The sequence below is a fragment of the Phacochoerus africanus genome, chromosome 7 (genome assembly GCF_016906955.1).
Source record: "Phacochoerus africanus isolate WHEZ1 chromosome 7, ROS_Pafr_v1, whole genome shotgun sequence".
In the NCBI taxonomy this organism is placed as follows: Eukaryota; Metazoa; Chordata; class Mammalia; order Artiodactyla; family Suidae; genus Phacochoerus; species Phacochoerus africanus.
Genome location: NC_062550.1, coordinates 98,238,919 through 98,254,830, shown reverse-complemented (window position 1 = coordinate 98,254,830; position 15,912 = coordinate 98,238,919). Strand labels below are relative to the sequence as shown.

General features: G+C 39.3%; 1 protein-coding gene across 2 annotated transcripts in view; it reads right to left on the bottom strand.

Moving 5' to 3' along the window:
* Positions 1-241: 241 nt before the first annotated feature.
* C7H12orf50 (chromosome 7 C12orf50 homolog) overlaps positions 242-15,912 on the bottom strand; it is a 30,612-nt gene continuing 14,941 nt past the window's right edge. Inside the window, exons 5-14 of one of the 2 annotated variants that reach the window (XM_047788604.1) lie at positions 13,962-14,120; positions 12,716-12,793; positions 12,522-12,635; positions 10,401-10,511; positions 9,123-9,230; positions 7,428-7,544; positions 5,881-5,985; positions 5,428-5,631; positions 3,688-3,780; positions 477-567 (exon numbers count right to left, since the gene is read on the bottom strand). In XM_047788604.1, the coding sequence (XP_047644560.1) occupies positions 542-567; positions 3,688-3,780; positions 5,428-5,631; positions 5,881-5,985; positions 7,428-7,544; positions 9,123-9,230; positions 10,401-10,511; positions 12,522-12,635; positions 12,716-12,793; positions 13,962-14,120 (1,115 nt within the window). In that variant the 3' untranslated portion in view covers positions 477-541. Of the gene's footprint in view, positions 568-3,687; positions 3,781-5,427; positions 5,632-5,880; positions 5,986-7,427; positions 7,545-9,122; positions 9,231-10,400; positions 10,512-12,521; positions 12,636-12,715; positions 12,794-13,961; positions 14,121-15,912 lie in introns of both variants that reach the window. The other variant, XM_047788603.1, reaches the window with a different exon arrangement.

Below are 15,912 nucleotides of genomic sequence, written 5' to 3'. Positions count from 1 at the left end.
ACATCAAAGTGTATTTCTATTAGAATTCCTCTAGCATACTCATCACCAAACTATAACCCTGGGACTTCATTGAATTTGCTTACATTTTATCAGTAACTATCACGGAGGGCCCAGCTTAAAATCTAGGTTAAGAGAGAAATTATGAGGTTTCTTTCTTAAAGAATAGTGTAAAACAGAGATCAAAAGCACAATTTTACTCCTCAATCTGTGCAATCTAACTTAGCTTACAATTAAAGAGTGATTTTAATTGTCAAACTTTTAAATTTTATTAAATGTTTGTGGCAATGCATCGAATGAATTCCAGACCTACATAAATACACAAGCAGCTGTTTGTAATTTGCATTTTTATCAGTTTTGAAAGAGCACAATGTACTTCCTGCATCTTATTTTCAGAATTTGCATTTTATCATCTTTGGCTATCCAGTATATAGTATGGAGTACTTGAATATCTCATTCTTTGAAATTTCTTTTTTGATTGTAAATCAGATGATTTCTGGCACTTTTCTCTTTTCTCATTTTTCTCTTCTCTCGACCTCCAGGTTTACTTGCTCCCATTTCTTCTTGGCTCTAACAGTAAAACATAAAAAATATTTCAACTATTTTCTTTTTTCGGCATTCTTCAGGGTCCTAACATTTTGCATGTCTTTGGCCAATTACTTACGGTAAATCTGAAGACAAAACAAAAACTAAGCCCATTGTTTTAATGCACAGATTTTCAGAATGCCATTCAAACTAATTCCACTTCTTTCTGAAGCTTTCTGGGTTTTGAATTTAGATGGAAGGATAGAAAGGAATGGAAATACTACCACAGATAAGGCTGCGCCCTGGGGTACCCAGAATGAACACAGCTAACAGTCCCTCCTACGGACTAGGCACCTCTAGTCACACCAGCTACGTCCCCACCAGAAAGGGCATGTGGCCCCAAGAGAAGGCTGACAATGACACATCTCACTGCCTCCAGCTCCTGTCCTCCATTCCCACAGACACATTTTCCTCTCTGATTGCATTATTCAAAATGGCATCCAGCAGCATTCTCCCAGATGGTTCCTCTTGCCCGTTTACACTTCTGTGGCCTTGGCTCCCAGATAGTCCTTAGAGAAACAGACTAGCGGCAGCTTGTGTTCGCGGCCTCCTCTCTCCAGCAGTCCATCTGTCCACTGGGAAAAGCCGAAACCTCTCCTCTGTGCTCCAGCAGGAAGTGCAGAGGAGGAAGCACAAGCTAACCTTTATCTCTCTTCTGATGATGACAACAAAATTGGAGAGGAGAAGAATTGAGGGGTTACAAATTTCCCAGCCCAAAGCTCAGGTAAATAATAAAACTAACTTTATTTCGTTGGAATTCTATGTAACGTCCTGCCTCTAAGTCCCCCCTCCCCCTGATAATAGAAGACGTACCCAGTCCTTTGCATATAAACTTACACCATTCAGTGATGTCTTAGTTGCTTCACCTTTACATTTTAATTGCATTCAGATTTGGAATTGCTCCTCAGAGTTCTTCTCCCTCCCCCACCTTCCTGCTGCTTATCCTCATTTCTAGGGCTGGGGCCAGGGCCGGGGAAAGTGGCTGCTGCTGTATGACAGCGAGGAAGAGAATGTTCTCTCCCCAATCTCGGGTTTCCACAAGGTCTGAGCCATGTGCTGTCAGCAGCGGCCTAGGTAACAAGAGTCTCAGGCTGCTCCAACGTTAATGTGCATGTGCTAACCTGGGGGTCTTGTTAAAATGCCGTAATGATTCAGCAGGTCTGAGATGGAGACGCCACGTTTCTAACAAGCTCCCAAGGAATGTCACTGCTGGTGGCCCTCCGTCGAGACATTGAGTGACAAGGATGTTGATCAGTGGATGGTGGCCTGGTTTCTAACTGACACCCTAGCAGAGCAATCTGTTGAGGCTCCCGCTGAATCCTCCTCTGGAATAGGACCCGACCACAAGGCATCTTTCTGAAGCTACCCCTGCAGCCCCAGCCAGGAGACTGTGTGCAGCCCTGCTGGTCCTCTTTCCCAGGAGCTCACTCTCCCTTGAAATGCACAGGAAGATACGATGGCTTCCCGAGCAACCTTGGAGCTTGGCCGTCTCCAGAGGCTCTGTCTTCAGCCCTGTTGCGTCAGACATGGTTTACCCTCCCTGCAGTCCCACCAGCACATGGCCTTGACAAATTCTCTCCAAAGCTTTCCCCACTACATTGCCACCTGGGAAGTGCAAGGCAGATCCTCTTTATGCTCAGATTCTTGTAATATTCAAGGGAAAGTCTATAATTGACCTTTCTACCCCTGGAACCTGGCATAGATGGAAGTCATGGAAAAAGAGGAGGAGGGGACTAGTCCTGAGTAGGTGGCTCCCCACGGATTCTGGTGTCTTGCTGTCTCTCCACACCCTCCTTCTTATTCTCCAGATTGAAAGCAAAAAGCAGTTCCATCAGCTCATATCCCCGGTCGCATCCTCTTTTCTTTGCTGTACATGGATGGTACATGTTTTATACTCTGAATTGACGCCTCTTTCCCCTAAATCCTTCCGTAATTCATCTTTAACTATGAGGAATGCAATGGGGGAAGGCTTCTGAGATACAAGGGCAGTCACTGGGACAGGGGCAGGGGTGAGGGGTACATCCTTTAACACTCCCAGTAACATCCCGCCCACAAGGAAACCATGGGCTTGACAATTTGTAATTTTATCCAGGATTTTCATTGGCTTTTCACCTCCTTCCTCCCCACATTAAGTGCAACTCACACGAAGTTAAGAGAAAATATACTCAATTAAATAGCCCTTCAGCAGAGTTTTGTTGCAGTACAATATGCTTTGGGAAGAGATGGGAAAAAAGAAAAACAATTGACTCCTGTATAAATCCACATACAGGTCCACATACTGCACTACAGTTGCAGTCAAGAGTTTAGGGAAATACTGCTTTAGAAGATCTCAGCTATTTAATTTGGAATGTGTACAGTTTCTAGTCCGTATGTGATCTGATTCATTCTAGGACTCTCTTGTATAAGAGTTTAATGACTTCAGATGATTCTGAAAGTTCTAGGCTACTGATTTAGGTAGGAATTCCCATCTAAGACGTTTTCTGAAAGGTTCAGTTTTCTAAGAAGTAGCTGAAATCATTTTACCCTGTGTGGTTTTCCAAAACTACTGAACCAGCCCCAGAATAAGCTGAGGGGAAGACACCAAGCTTTTTTAGTAAAAGAATCATACCAAGAACCTGAGGTCAGGTCTGCTACAAACCTTTACCCTGGGGCTGCTCCCAGAATCCCTACATCCTCCCAGAGCACAGAGTACAACAGACATGAGATCACAGTTACTTCGAACTTCTCAGCCCGGGAAGTATATCTTACATCTGTCAATCTGCACAAGCCAATATGTGTCCATGGTGGATATAGTAGGGCTGTAATTTTGTGTCAAAATATAGTTTTATATAGTGCTTTGTAGTTCAACAAAGACTGCATCTTAACATATTGTATAATTGCTGAATCCTCTATGCTTCTGTCTCTAAGAACACATACAAATCAGCATTTTAAAACAATTTAAAAGTAAAATTAAATTGCTAGTAGACAAGATATTACTAAAAGTTACTGTATTCATATACACCATGAAAATTCTCTAAACTTTCTAAAATATGTTCCTTGAGCTTAAAAACCTGTCATTCATTTTCAGAATTATCTGAGATATTACAATCACTTGGAAACATTTACCTGTATATATCTTTTCAGTTTTTGAATATGTTTTTGAAAAAGGAATTCTTTTTCGCCAGGCTGAACCATTATATGATGTTGATGTATATTTATCTGAGAAAAAAAGGAAAAAAGAATTAAATATTTTATAATGTTAAAAGCATATTGCAGGACTACTGTTTCAGATTTATACACATATCAGAGGTGAAGCTATTCTTTAATGTGTGTGTGTGTGTGTGTGTGTGTGCGCGCGCGCACGCGCGCGCTTTTTAGGGCCACACCCACAGCATTTGGAAAATCCCAGGCTAGGGCTTGAATCAGAGCTGTAGCTGCCAGCCTATGCCACAGCCACAGCGACGCGGGCTTCAAGACACATCTGCGACCTACACCAACGCTCATGGCAATGCCAGATCCTTAACCCATGGAGCAAGGCCAGGGATCGAACCCACATCCTCATGGATACTAGTCAGGTTCTTTGCCACTGAGCCAAAATGGGAACTCCCTATTCTGTAAGTAATTCATTTCACCATTTCAAGGCTAAGGCATCAGAGATACAAGTGAGCTTATTAAGAGTATGTCAGTTGTCAATGAACACAGTTACACATCCCTTAACTGGCTGTTCAGTTCCTCAAAGAAGGCCTGGTCCCAAGAGGCTAAGCTAAAGAAGAGTATGCTATGGCTACATGATCAAAATATTTCATGTCCTGGCTTTACCATGATTTTACATATAATTCTGTTAATAGTGGCAGAGTGGAAGGAAGGGCGGGAGGAAGGAAGGAAGGAAGGAGGAAAGATGCAGCCATCTTAACACAAATCTAGACCATGATACCAAACTGCTATCCACTCACAGCAAAATAATAATAAAATTAATAACAAAATAATAATAGTAATAAACAAAATTAAAACTCTGTTTCACTTCGGAATATCCATATTTGTACATATAAATCCATGCATCATTCTGCTCAAAACAAATAGAAGAGAAACCATTTAAATAAATCTAACTTCTATTTAAGTTAAAGGAAGGATGTGAGAGAGACCGAGTTTTTACTTATGTTTTGGAAAACACACAATATTCAGAGCTTCACTAACTAGACTGGGAACATAGGAAAATACAAACATGAAATGGGTGACTTTTTGTTAAGCTGAGAAAACTAAAACCCAACTTCAAATGAGCAAAACTTAGCTCAGACGGGATAAAAGGGGATTTGGTTCTCTCCTCGCTCTCGGCCTTGCCCTCCCTGACATACACTCTGACTTGGCCTGTTACGTGGCAAAATAAATGATGTAGCAGCAAACTGCACATGGGTGAGAGAGACGAGAGGCTGTTAAAACAGATCGCCGTTAACCCCCAAACGAACCCTTTCCGAAAGTAATCATGAAGGCCTAAAGAAACACTAAGGCACTAGCCTGAAACTGATAATTGAGCAAATGCAGGTAGTGCAACAAGGAAATGTCAACCATCCAAAAGCAATCCTCCAGAGTGAAAGAGAGCTACCCAGGGGGAGCAAGGTGCCGTCGGTGGTGTGAGACAAAACTCTAGGGAGGGCCAGTGCCAAGCCATCTGCCCCCAACATGTTTTTTCTAATATCCTTTTCATCCCGTGCATTCCTGCACATGGACAAATCCTCCTCCTAGTTTTCTACGGGGTGAGGGTGGTGACGGGCCTGGAAAAAGAAGAAGGGAGTTGGTAGCAATTCAGATTAGCTGGGCCCTGCAGACCACAGACAGGAGTCAAGAACTTCTCTCAGTACAGAGCTTCACCTGAACAGAGGTTGAATTTGGGTTCCTGGTTGATGTCAGCTCTATGGTAGGACCCGTTTGTGGGCCTGCCGCGGGGAGGTGCATTCCATGAGACGGTCTTGACAGCATCTTTCTGAACGTGAACATAGGCTGCGTTCTCGGAGTTTCCATTTCTATTATTGCGGTGGTAACTCATTTTATTTTTGGGATTTGGAGCCTGTACTGCTATAAAAGAAAGGGGGGAGGGAGTGAGGGATAAAACAAGTTGGTCCCACACCCATAAATAACATACTGCCCTGTAACTGTCTGATAGCATGATGGAAGGCAATGAAAGCGACAAAACTAAGTTTATTGGAGTTGGGTGGACATCTAAAATAACATGTTACATGACAGTGACTTGTTTTAAGCTAGAAAATATTATTTAATCTCCTTTCAAATGGCAATTTAAGAATATCAAATACACCAATACTTTACCTCTCCGCATTCCTGGGCCAGGAAAGCTCTTTGGTTCATCGTAAATCCATTTTCTTTTTTTCACACCTTTAAAATGAGGCTTCCTCACGGGCTGGACATCATTCACTTAAAGAAGACACAAATTTTTACACTTGTTTAAGAGACGGTTTCATCTGAAAATGACTGCAGGTGATAATTACATATCTGTGCATTCACATGTCAAGCAAGAGAAAAAAATAAATGTGCCACCCTAACACTTTACTTTCTAGAACAAAGGGTGATGTATTTTTAAGTACCAAAAAAACTCTTAGAAATTGATTGATGAGAAAACTTGCAATAAGTTACATTCCTCTAGAGAAAAAATGCTTTTCTCCAAAGAAATTGTGGCGTCTTTTAAAAGAACATAAAATTACAATCCAAATATAATTATATATCTCATTATAATGTTATTTTAAGTAGTCGTATAATTGTTATTTTGAAGATAAATCCGTACTTTTTTAGCCGAAACTACTACTTCTTAAGGAGTTGGATTAGTATAAAATACTTTTAGCATAGATCACCTTATTGTTTTAAGGTCTTAAGAAACTGGGTATATAGATAGTTTTGTGCAACAAGACTGAATACGCAGAATTTATAAGTGCTAAGATCACAAAATTGTTCTCATTTTTGCTTGCATATTTTTATATGGAAAATTTTACATGCACGCTCAATCTTCCAGGAACTTCTAAAGTACATTTCTTCAGAGAACCTTAGAACAATTTAGCAGAGAGGGGTATTCCTCATTATTTCTCTGTGTGGAGACCTTGACCATTCATGAGCAACTACTACACAGAGAAAATGAACGTCACATTCACGATGTAGTGTGAATGGGTTTATCTATCGCGGCTGCTAAATCGCTTTGCCCTGGTTCTCATCTGCAGCCTGAGCAGGAAGCCCTCAGTGAGGCTCCGATTCATCACCTTCTCTCCCAACATGATGCTCCAGCCTTACTCTAGCCTCCCACTCCTAAAATTTGGAAAGCGTCTTTTTCACAAGTTTCACTAAACCAAGCTTCTTGGAGATAACCCGTCTTAGATCCATTCAGGGCCTTGCTGAGGTCAAAGAATATCACAGGGGTTTAATAACTGAAATACGGAGAAGGAAGGAGGGAGGGAGGGGAACAGGAAGATTCATGAGTCTTAATTGTACCAAGAGAGGAAGCTGAGAATACCAAATGGCAAGGAGAAGCCCAACTAAGAGAAATACTCTGAAACATAATAAAACCTCACCAATGCATCCCACTAAGGGTGAAATTTAAAATGCTCTACTAATGAATCTTCCCAGAAGGTAGTATGTTATTCATTTTAGTATCTAAATTAAACTAGTGGGAATGCATACAAGGTACTAGGACCTACACCACAGTTCCTCGTCAGAGTTAGTAGAATATGGTGTCTTTAGTTCTTAATCCTGAATGATTTTCAACCCATCTTTTTTCTTTCTTTTTTAAAATTCTACTTCAAATAAGCAAAACAAATTCATGATAAGACACATATATCTAAGGCCAAAAAGCGATAGAGCTAATGTCTCACTTGAAGAGGGGTCCTCTCTGCACTTCATACTGATATTCTCAGTAGCATTTAATACATGCGTTGTAGGTACTAGTCGGGTAGTTAGGGAACTCTTTGGATGAGGACTGTCCTGGTTATCTTTTAAAGCAAATTAAGAAAATAAGATGTCAATATTAGTAAAAGAAGTGTTTCAGTTGGTATTTCACTTTTCAAACATTATATGATGGGCATACGTCTTTAAAGTACATATGTACAGTAATTTTTAAATCTGTCACTGAAATTCTCTAATGACTACATTGAACCCCCCCCCCAATCTGTTACCAGCAAAATATTTAAATATCTGGAAATACAGCTAATGCTTTCAATATGTAAATTACGCATTTGTGGCATACCAAAAAAATAAAAGGTTATCATTACATCAAATGTGGCAATTTAAATCAAGGAAGCAGAAATATTTATAACCACCTTCACTTGTTCTAAGCATTGGAGCAGGACCATCCAATAGAGTTTTTTACAATAAGGGAACCATGCAAAATCTGTGCTGTCTGAAATGACAGCCACTGGTCGCAAGTGGTATCAATACTGAGCCCTTCGGACAATGCTAGTGCAAAGAAAGAGCTGAATTTTAAAGTTTCATTTAATTTAAATTAACCTAAACAGCCACATGCGACTGGTGGCCACCATTACTAGTGTAGTTAGAGGTGTTTTTTTCATGAATTGAGGAAAAGAGATTTACATGCAATATTTCCATAAGGATAATTTGATCATAAATTGATTTCCTGTTCTTGAGAACATTTACTTAATGGTGGGGAAAATAAGAGATAAAATTGGTTAATATTTAGAGGGAGAATACGTGAAGTCTTCTAATTACAGGACAGCTGTACCATCTGTGATTGAGGGAGCCGCCCAGAAGAGGTGCCAGCTGGGGGTTTCTAAGGCTGATAAGGTGACCATAAAACTATACACAATGTATTTTATTATCATCTCTCTGGATTATTCACAGACTATACTTAGTAATAATCATAAAGTGGGGAAGTCAGCATGAAACTAATACCCTTCTCAGTCAATACATGTATCTTTACAAAGCTTTCTAAAAAAATTCAATCGTGGGAGTTCCCACTGTGGCTCAGGTGTAATGAATCTGACTAGTACCCATGAGGTTCGGTCCCTGGCCTCGCTCAGTGGGTTAAGGATCCAGTGTCACCATGAGCTGTGGTGCAGGTTGCAGACGCGGCTTGGATCTGGTATCGATGTGGCTGTGGTACTGTAGGCCAGCAGCTCCAGCTCCAGTTCGACTCCTAGCCTGGAAACTTCCATATGCTCCATGTGTGGCCCTAAAAAGAAAAAAAAAAATCAATCATACTGAATACTGGAATTTGGAAAAAAAAAAAAGCAAAAACCTTTAAAAAGGGCTCGAATGTAACCATTTAAGAGAACCCTTTTAGAGCTAGCAAGACTCCTAGAAATTATGTAGTCCAACAGGCCAATGTTTCCGATAAGGACGCTGAAGCTAAAAAAGATAAAAGCCCAACTGGCAATCGATTAGGGACAGAATCAGGACAGGAAACGTGGGGCTCTTGACTCCCCTTTAGTGTATGTTGTGTATGTCTTTATTTATTACCGTGCTTCTCGTATTGGTTTCTGCAACAATCAAGCTTTATGTTTAACTTATCTAGTCAAATTACAAATAGATCAAAATACAGACTGGCTCCTTACCTTTAGCATTTGAACATTTTGACATGGTGACTTCTTTCCCTTCAGTCAAAACTTCTTTTTCATCCACTCCAAGAAATATGATCCTCTGTGGAACGTAGCAGTCACCTCCTAGGACAATAACTTACCGTCAGGAGCAGTGGTGACGGAAAGCTGAACAAAGCTGTCTTTCAATACAGGATAATGCTCCTCTAAGGTATTCCTTCTGCCTACTCTTATGTAAATATTTCTCAGTGATACCATCACCACCCCTAATCATTTATGTTTAGATTAATATGTGTGCCTATATATACGTATATGAATATACAGTTTGTAGACTTACAAAGAGGTAATTGTAGGAAAATTCACAGTTCACACGCCTTTCCGCGTAACCATCACTGCTTCCACCCTTTACTACACTTTAGAGATACTCAGAGTGGATATATTTTATCTTCCATTTAATACCTTCAGATATGTGAGAGTAGTTTTTATATTCCCTAAAGATCTATTTTTCTAGGATAAATATCCAGAGGTACTTTGAATATTACTTAAACACTTAATTCCAGATCCTTCACCACACAGGTTACCCTTGCTTCACATAAAATATTTGTTTCAAGGAACCTTTTTAGAAAATGATGCACGAATGTGGACTGCTCTGTACAGAAGTCGTTGGAGCCAGTACGGTAACAGCTGACATTTATGGAGCATCTTTCTATAGGTCAGATATTCTACTGAGTATTTTAAACGACATCAATTTCATTATCTTCCTGTACTACTACTACTAAGTCCCTGTGAGTTTACCTTATCAATGTAGTAGCTGGAACACATTTACTGAATCACTTTGAAACCTTGTGGCCAAAAAGAGCATTCTACTTTTCCTCACAATCCGTATCATGTCAGGTCTTTGCCAACTTGAAGAAAACCTACCAGTGATGCCTTGAACTGAAAGGCAAGAGGTTCTGTTCATCATAGTCTGAGTGTGCCTTAGCATGTGAACTTCCACTCATCTCTGAATTTTATAAACGTCTCTATACGTCCCGTCATTCAACTGTTGAAACAGAAAATCATCTATTCTACAAATATCTACGGAGTGCGCATCATGTGCCAAACCCTCTACTACAGAGATTCGTCTAGAGCAATAGATTATACACAATTTCTGGCCTCAAGGAGATTGTTCAAAGCTAACAACAAAAATGTCAAAAGAATATGTTGATGAAACCAATTAGTTATGAGAAAGAAAATTCAGATCCATTTATTATATGGTGATAATATTCAGCATCCATCAGTCATAAATGAACTCACCTCCATTTTCAAAAGCAGCAATGTCAGTCCTTGGTTTCCCATCCAGTGATGCTTTTATCTCCCCTTGCCTTTCAGAGAGGCTAAATTTTGTTGGAACTGTCAGACCATCCCCTAGAAATTAAGGGAAAAATAATCACTCCGGGAACCATTAGGTGCTTAGATAATTTTATGATAGAATTTATGATGACAGTAAAAAACTAAAATTTAATGCAAGTATTGTTTGCACGGTGATTGGATGAACAATAAATTTATATATATATATATATACAAATTTTAAACAAATTTATAATCATCAAGGAAACAGCCAGCAAGTTTATTTTCCTATGTGGATGATGTATCAAGTGGCAATTTTAAAATTTAAGCAATCTAACACAATAGTGTATATATGCTTACTGTATTTGATGGACTTTTGGTATAATGAAGTTTATATTTCTTTTGTTTTTATCTGATACTCACCATGAACAAACTGAGTAAAAAGTATTAGGTCTACTATTGATAAAAATGCTAATCATACTGATAATTCTCACCACTTTCCTTATACATCTCTAGATAATTTTCGAAACTAAATCATTAAAAGGTGAATGAAAAAAACCTATGGCAGGAGTTCCCACTGCGGCAATGGGATCGACAGCATCCCTGCAGCTCTAGGACGCAGGTTCAACCCCTGCCCAGCAGAGCGGGTTAAAAGATCCACAGCTGCAGCTCGGATCTGATCCCTGGCCTGGGAACTTCATATGCCATGGAGGGGCCAAAAAAGGAAGAAAAAAAAGAAGAAAAAAAGCTACGACAATCTGACACAAAATGTGATTCTAGATTGGATTCTAAACCAGGAAAAAAAAAACATCATTTTGGTATAAAGGACATTGACGGTACAACTGGTGAAATTTTTCTTTTAAGTCTGTAAATGATACTGTGTCAGTGATAACTTCCTGGTTTGGATATTTATGCTACATTTCTGTGAGAGGTAGGTAGGGGCATCACGCCTGCAGCGTACGCTCACACGTGGAAAAAAAAACAACAACAACGTGTGAATTTAGAGAGAGAGACTGAAAAATCAAGTGTGGAAAATGCTAACATTGGGGAAAACCGGAGGAAAAAGTGTTCATGACTCACTGAAATTATTTTAAAATAAAAAACTTTTTTAAAACCATAATATAAAGCGAAAGTGCATATAACTGTCTTTGAACCTGCCATTTTTTAATATTCATTGCTAACTCGTGTTGTTTCATTTCGTTATTGTCTTTTTCTTTTTTCGTGTCTGCAAAATTCAGTCTTCACTAGAAGACTCACCTATCAGCTAGATCTTTGTGATTGGCTCTGCCTTCTGATGGCATGTTGCTGCCACCTACCGCCACATCTTTAAATGGTGTGCCATACACAGGGACTCCAAGACAGTCTGTTCATCCTACTCTCCTCTTGATCCTGGGAGACTTTACCCACTAGCTTTTTTTTTTTTTTTTTTAATAGAGGAGGGCAAGAAAACTACTTTAACTCACGGCACCCATATATTTTTCTCTGAGTTCCTTGTTTTACGTCTAGAAAAGAATATTCTTCTTATCTCGCCTTCAAGGGCAAAATGTTCACCAACAGAAAATCAGATTCACCAGAATGCAAGATCCATGAAAGGCACAGCTTTGAATTACTCGCCTGCACTGCCCCTGGTGCACAAAAGGCACTCATTCCATGAATGAATGTACGCTTGCTCTGCTGCTAATGCTGTTGCGGGATCTCCCTTGTGTCCTTCTATGGCTAAGTGTTCCTTTCTACTGATAAAGAAAAATCTACACCTGTTTCACAAGGCGTTTCATTTTCACAGACAAATAAAAATGGGGAAAACGAATTATTTACAGAATTACCGCATGGGGGGGGGGGGGCGGTGTCGTGTCACCATGTGTTTATGAAGCCTATTCATTCTGTGGTTCCGGGGAAAAATATAATTACATGAATAGCAGCTTTTCATATTAAATTTAGGTGTCCGATAGAATCACTTCCTTATCACTCTCAATTCTGATGTATTATTTATCATCTGACTCTAGTGCACACCTTACTAAATAATTCACAGCCTATCACACCGAGTATCTCTTACTCATCACCTTGAAATGCTTCCTTTTCATCTCTTACCTTCTTGCAATTCACTGCCATTTTCCAAAGGCTTTTCTAACTCTTTTTCCACTGTAGAGGCTATGCTTTTAGAAGATGAAATATCTGGAGGAGTGTGAAATCTGTAGTATTCACCTAAGCGCCACAAGAAAATTAATGGTTAGTATATTTGTCACACCAAATATTAGAAAATCCACAAATGTGTGATTTCTTACCAGATTTATAACACATCTCCTTTATTGCTCTTTTTTCTTCAATTTCTTCAGGCGTCTTTGTCCATAAACTAGAAGCATCTATAGGATATATTGTTTTTAAATTAAATTGTCCCAAATCCAAATAATCTGAAAATTTATAAGCCAGAATGAAAAATCCCAAACATTGTTCTCATGAACAGATTCGTGTTTTAAAAACATTTTAAATCAATAATTTGCATGCCGGCAAATGTGTCTAATTGCTGTATTTCATGTATTAGGAAGAATCGGTCAAGAGAAAAGGAAGGGCTAATTATACATGATGTGTCTTGAGAAGCTGGAGGTATAGGTTCACATTTGAGATCATGTTTGTTTGTGTGGGGGAGGAGGATGTAGGTCTGGGACCATGGACCCACAGCAGAAAAGGACGCATATCCGCCTTCTGCTTCTTCCTCAAAGTTCGCTTTTAAAATTAAAGGCTGGAGAATGGGTTCTGCTGTATCCTCCTGAGGTTTCAGGGCTTCCTGACTTGGGGTCAGAGGCACAAATCCCTCCTGAGTTTCCTTCTGTAGTGTGATAGCTACAGAGAAAATGAACCCTGGAGTCCTTTCAATGTGCCCACCTTCTGTGTCTCCATTAAAGGGTACCTTCCAGGGCAGAGACAGACGAAGAGTTGATTTTTCTGCATGCTTGTTTTGTCTGTACATACTCATCAGCACTGTGGTGCTGTGATGATACTGGAGAAGAGGCTGGACTACAGTGCAAAGGACCTACTTCTTTGTTTATACTTCTGCAGGGATTACTTGGGATGATGCTGATGAGAGTGCTTTGTAAATTAGAAACTACTCTTTTGATCTCTATATAACGGCAAGGATTAAATGTGAGACATACAGGCGTAACCATGTAATAGAGTGATATATCCATGTTGGTGTACAGAATTAAGTTCTATAAATCAATGGTATCAGTGTTAAGTTCTACACACACAAAAAACAGGCTAGTAGTATCCCTATGGGCATCCGTACATATTAAAACATGAGCTCTGTCTCCTAGACATCACGCAACAAAAACCTTCCCATCCAAATGAGCATAAGCATATGTGTAGACATAGAAAAAAATGACAACATAATGAATTGAATAAAATTAAAGCTATTTTCTCACCAAAATCTGTCTCAACATATTACATTATAAACTTCTCATAGTAAAACAAATAGGTAATGAAATATTATGACGTTTGGGGGTGTACATTGTAAGTCTGAGAAGTTTTACTAACCATTTTGTTCATCTCCTTCCTCCTCTTCTTCCTCAAAATTCGTTTTTAACACTAAGGGACGGTGAATAGGTCGTGATATATTCTCCTGAGGTTTCAGAGGTTCCTGACTCTGGGCTGGGGGTGAAATTCCTTCCTGAGTTTCTTTCTGTAGAGTGATATCTAGAGGAAAAAAAATGCAATGCTTCAGTCCTTTCGAGACATACATTATGAGCATGCTCAATGATCAACTGCTGTCCTCCTGCATGTTTTGTTCAAAGGCATCTTTTCTTATTTCTGGAAAGGTTATTAAAATGACTTACCAAAGATAACATATTACTAGCAAGGTGTGTAAAAACATGCTATTTCATAGACTTTAGATAGTAATTGCAGCCATGACTTGGTATATGTCACACCTTTGGTATAAAAACAAAGTGATCATAAACATTACTATACTCTTGCACTGTATCCGTGGGATAAGAATAACTAGTCATAACGAATTAACAAAAGCAAACTCATGTAAGGCATAGATTATAATGGCAGAGTATATATGTTCAAAAGAGGGAAAAATCTAATGGTTCTCATTTTCTGTGGCTGGGGGACATGAGAATAATACCTTCAGATTCCTCTATTGACTACACATGGGTTGAAGTGACCAAATCTTTAGGTCATATTTAAATATTCTGCAACCTTCAAAGTTAACCAGCAAATAACAGAAAAATCTAGTGAACATATGCATGATCTGTCATTACTCATTCGGCTCCCTTTGTTTTTCAAACTAATAGTTATCAAATTTGGCTAATTATCAGAGCAACTAGAGAAATCATTCAAATCACATTTTGGGTCTCTGCTTTCCAAAATTCTTATTCAGCAGGTCTAGATTAAAGCCTGGAAATCTGATACGCTTTTTTAAATGGGTCAGATAATTAACAGATCAGCCAAGTTTGGAAACCATGGCCCCAAATCAATGATCATCTGTCTGGGGTCCTGGGTCATGGGAAGCCTTTCAATGCGCCATCTCAATAATTTGAAAGCAATCAATCATATTGAAGATTCGTAATTTCTACAACTATTTTTGCCCTAAAATTCGTTTGCCTGAGTACATGCCTCAGTTCACAATAGCCTTCACTCCACTCAACAAAATAAACGTCTACCTTTCCCTCAGGCTAAAACTGTCTATGGTGTATTGCCCCCAAGGGAAATCCTCCTTTGCTAATTAATCAGACTGCCATGGACTTTCTTGATTACCTTGATTTATACACATGTCCACCAGGAGAAGATCACGTTATGATAGATGGAAGATATCCATATCTTAATCCCCCAAACCTGTGTGTACTTTAGGTATATGAGAAAGAGGAATTAAGACTGCTAATTAGCAGACCTCATGATGGGCAGGTTATTCATATGGGCCCCAGGTAATCAAGAGAATATTTGAAAGTCGGAGGGAGATGCAGAGAAAAGAGAGCCAGGGACGGAGATGTGAATACGGATACTAGGTCAGAGTGATGCAGTATCAGGATTTGACTACCCATGGCTGACTCCAAAGAAGGATGGAGGGGAACATGAATCCAGGAATAGAGAAGACCTCTAGAAACTGGAAAAAGGAAGGGAACAGATTCTCTCCCAGAATCTCCAGAAGGAATGCAATCCTGGAGGCATCTTAATTTTAATTCAAAGAGATCTCCCAAATCTCTGTTAGAGAATTCCAAAATGAGAGAACTACAAGATAATAAACTTGAGTTGGTGAAGCCACTTGATTAGGGGTAATAGCAGTAACAGCAAACAAGTACACATGGTCTTAGAAAAAGTGCTAAGTCCATGGCGGAATATTCTGAACGCAAATGCATGGTAGAATATGTTGGTAGTTGTTGTTGAAAATTTTGTTTTTTCCATTTCTGGACTGTTAAAGAATATGTCACTCTTGAGAAAAAGTCTTGGCTATCAATGAAAAGAGAGCACGAGTAAAAAAAAACTG